This window comes from Panthera pardus, unplaced genomic scaffold (assembly GCF_024362965.1).
Source record: "Panthera pardus isolate Hobbes unplaced genomic scaffold, ASM2436296v1 HiC_scaffold_17, whole genome shotgun sequence".
Classification (NCBI taxonomy): domain Eukaryota; kingdom Metazoa; phylum Chordata; class Mammalia; order Carnivora; family Felidae; genus Panthera; species Panthera pardus.
The window spans coordinates 106,362,134-106,366,318 of NW_026526732.1; the positions used below are offsets into that span (position 1 = coordinate 106,362,134).

Here is a 4,185-nt window from a genome sequence, read left to right on the forward strand (position 1 = left end):
GTTCTGCAGGTTGGAGACTCCTGCGGTAAAATGGGACCATTTCACATCTCTCCGTGAGTGAATGGCCACTGAAAGTACAGCAAAAAAGATGATAACTTGACATATTTAGGGAATTTTTATTTGGAAAACATTGGGAGTACTTTTAATAAATGGTGTTTTGAGAACGGTTTGTGTCACTGTCCTGAGCTTGGGAGCGGGTAGTGGTTCCTTGGGGATGTTAGGAGGATCAGAGTAGTCAAGTCAATTCCCTGAGGGCACACAGCCTGTGCACGCCCTCTTTGTCTCAATCCAAATCCTCCCTGCAGAGCCAGGGAGGAAGCAACAGCTTCCTGGGAGATTCTGGGAGGTCACAGCGCACAGGGAGTAGGTAATGTCCAGCGGAAAGGTGGGGAAACAGTGCTGTGATGTGACAGCGGATATGTGGTGTTCTGGTGTGCGGAAGGTGGGCTCAGCACTTGATTGTTGGTCTAGGATTGTTTTAAGTACTGGATTTGGCTTGCAGGTTCTGGGGCAGGATGGGAAGAAGGTTAGAGAGCTCACGACCCAGGAACCTAAAGTTCTTTGTGAAGAACATTTTATGAACAGTTTTCTGAGCCTGGAAGAACTTAGAAATTCTGTCCAATGGTCTCATGTTAAGGCTGGAAAACAAACATCTGAGGAGGCAAACGCACCTGCTGGAGCGCACGTAGCAGGTGGCTCCCTGGGACTGCAGCCTTGTCTTCCACCCATGCAGGAGACTCATCCTGTGTCTTCTGGAGACCTGGTTCCCTCTTCCAGGCTGGTGTGAACAGGCTGCTCTGGTCACATCACTCCTCAGCGACCCTGGCCAGCCTTTCCGGGTCCAGAGGTCAGGACCAGGGGTGTGGTTGTGAAGCAGGGAGAATTCTCAACAGAGAAGGACCATCCTGTGTTTGGAACAGGAGGGTAGATGCTTTGGCAGAGAACAAAGTGCTTGATCAGACAGTATTCTTTGTTTACCGACTCCACTGTAGCAAAAGTGAAAGAAAATTCATGAGATCATTTGAGAACAAAGGGTACAGACACAGTGGTTCAGGCAGGGGATTTCCAACCCAGCCTATGCATATAAGCTGGACACAAGGCTCTTTTTCCTCAGCCTCCTGCTTCTGGTCCCTTGACTGCAGACATGGCATCTGGTGCTTCCTGCCTCTGTATGAGTTGGGGCTTGATGGTGGGGTTGGGGAGAGGTGGGGCGGGACGGGGCTCAGGAGTGCAGGAGGGATGGAGCTGGGAGGAGCTGGGAAGCCATCTTGCAGGGATGCACCAGGCACCGATATCTACGGAGGTGAAGGAAGATTCTGGAAATAGAAGAGGTTCTCTTGACTCCTGGGTTCTCTTCTGTGTCAGATCTGACAGGCTGCTTAGGGGAGGGTGGTGGGAGGTGTGAGTGGGCCTTGTGCTCAACGGGGCTGCCAAGATTTGAAACCATGCAAGCCCTTTCACTTTTATTGTGTTTAGGGGTCCTGGGCTCTTAAACTTCCTTCTCCTCCCAGAAGAGCGGTTCACAAAACTCATTTATCCCCAGCTGTTAAAGACCTGATACATTATCTTGTAAAGAGTATGTGCACCGTGAAGAGAGCTAGGATAAGAGCTTGGCACGGAGGGGCCCCAGTCCAGAAGAAATGTCTGTGGCATCCAGACTGGGAAGATGAGTTTGAGTGGAGCAGGAGGGAGGGCCTCCCAGGCTTGCTGGTAATGACACAGGGTAAGCTTGCCCAGTTTTAGATTATTCAAGTAGGACTTAGACCTGGCCCTACCTCCTGTGAGTGAGGCCCTAGTCTAATTACAGGAGGAGATTGTATTCTACAACAGGCATATACAAAAACACAGGAAATACAGATGAACAAGGCACATAACACACTGAGTTATTATTATAAGGCCATGGGACATTTAAAAAATGAAACAATTGTACAGAGAATAGGCATCCTAGCCAGGGTTTCCTTGTAAGGTAGTCCTGGAAGGCAGTGCTGGGAGTAACCCCTGAGGCCACCAAGTCTTGGGAATTCTCTTGGGAGTTGTTTTTAGAGTCTGGTATATATCTTTGGATGCTTTGTAATTGTATTTAGTTCCGACCTTTGACAAACTACATGGATAGGAGTGAGGCAAGTAATGTGGGAAACCATCAATGACGTTGGGATGAAGAAGAGGTATGGCTGTAAAGGAATACGATTGATTTTCTTGGGTTCTAAGCTGGAAATTCCAAACGAGAAGTTCCAAGACAGGGAGGGCCACAGCTTGTTGTGAAGGAGCTGGAGGGCCAGCCGGATGGGTCAGAGAGGGGACAAGTGGTGCAAAGGCTGCAGGCATTCCAGGCACCTTGATGCCGGGTCGCTTGGCTTTCATTGTCCAGGTGGAGGTCTGTTCTGAGGAATGGGCATCAATGACCCTCACTGCTAACTTGGACAACAGAGTGAAGAAGATCACTGAATATGTCCGGGCTCAGACCAACGTCCCTGTGCAGTACCAGGTCCTTCTGCTGGGATCCAAGACTCTCAAGCCCCAGAGAAAGCTGTCATCTTATGGCATCGACAGGCAGACGACCATCCACCTCACTCTAAAGGTGGTGAAGCCCAGTGACGAGTAGCTGTCCCTGTTTCTGGTGGAGATCGGTGATGAGGGGCAGAGGCATCTCCTCCGGGTGCGAAGGTCCAGTTCGGTGGCCCAGGTGAGACAGATGATTGAGAGCAAGACGGCTGTAGTGCCTGCTTGAGAAACAGACTGTGGTTTGCAATGGCAAGAAGCTGGAAGATGGGAAGACCATGGGGGAGTATGGCACCAAAAGGGGCAGTTTAGGGGTGCCTGGGTGTCTCAGTCGGTTAAGCGTCTGACTTCGGCTCAGGTCATGATCTCGCGGTCCATGGGTTCGAGCCCCGCGTCGGGCTCTGTGCTGACAGCTCGGAGCCTGGAGCCTGTTTCGGATTCTGTGTCTCCCTCTTTCTCTGACCCTCCCCTGTTCATGCTTTCTCTCTCTCTCTCTGTCTCAAAAATAAATACAAATGTTAAAAAAATTTTAAAAAAAGGGGCAGTTTACTCTTCATGACGACCTACTGTATCTGGTGAGGGGGGGTGGGGTGACCACATCATGGGTGGGTGATCCAGGAGCAGAAGAGCTACTGCTAGCCCTTACTCACCACCCACATCCTTTGATGATTTCCCCAAATTAATGGGAAAGATAGAGAAGATGTGGGGTTAAGTGGGGAGGAAGGGCTGCAGAAAAACTCTGCTTTCTAATTCCCACCTTCCTGGATCTCACATAATTGATTAGGTGGCAAGATTGTGCATGTGACTCCAGCAGAACATAAATCTTTAAGGCACTGTAGAGACAGCATCAAAGCCAGCTTGCAGTTGAATCTTTCCTTGGCCCCCTCCGATTTATAGAGACACTGTTGTTTCCTCTTTTGTCCAGCAAGTTAGTGTAAGTTTTAGAATGGGATCCATGTTCTACTAATTTCTGTGTTTCCATCGATATGTTTCATCTGTAATATCACACCATATGCTGAACCAAACTGAATTTCTACTTACAGAGAACACTGAAATGATTCATCATAAATGAAGTACTCTGATATGATTACAATCTTGTTAATAAAGAATTTAGAAATTCAAATTAAAGTATATCCTGTGTCCCTATTTAAAGCTGTTTGGTATGAAATGTCACCTGGCACTGTGTCCCTTCTTACTCTTTACGTTCGGTAACCAAACTGTTCTCATTTCTGGGGAAGATGGTGAGCACGGGAAAATATTTTCCTCAGGACCCAGAGGTTTTGTGTCTCCAGTGGGAGGTCCTTGGGGCAGGGGTTTCTGGAAGGTGTGGTCTGCCTCCATCACCGTTACAGTCACTGGGGCCTGGCCCTCTCCGGGGAGCGCGGGGCCCCTTCCTCCACCTCCCCCGCTCACTCACTCCTTGTCCCCCTGTCCCCCTGTCCCGCTGCTTGGTACACTTAGGGGTCCAATGCTCCTGGTGGGCATTAGGTTGGTCTGGTTTCCCAAGATGGGCAACCGGGGATCCTGTTTTCGGACGGGGTCTCCTGCAGGTAGAGTGTACGATTTCCCGGTCAATTTGGGGGCCTCCCTGACGCCAGACAGCGTGGGGTCTTTTCATGGTGTGCCGTCCGAGTGGGAGCGGGTGGGCGTGACCCGTCCGGTGATACCTGACCCTGGCAAGGGCGG

At 50.0% G+C, this 4,185-nt stretch overlaps 1 protein-coding gene across 1 annotated transcript; it reads left to right on the top strand.

Annotated features, from left to right (window-relative positions):
* The first annotated feature begins 418 nt into the window (after positions 1–418).
* UBD (ubiquitin D) lies at positions 419–3,138 on the top strand. Its single transcript, XM_053905314.1, is given in 5 exon segments — positions 419–442; positions 1,115–1,154; positions 2,361–2,722; positions 2,724–2,813; positions 3,118–3,138. Coding segments are annotated over 5 exon segments (537 nt in total).
* Positions 3,139–4,185: the final 1,047 nt, after the last annotated feature.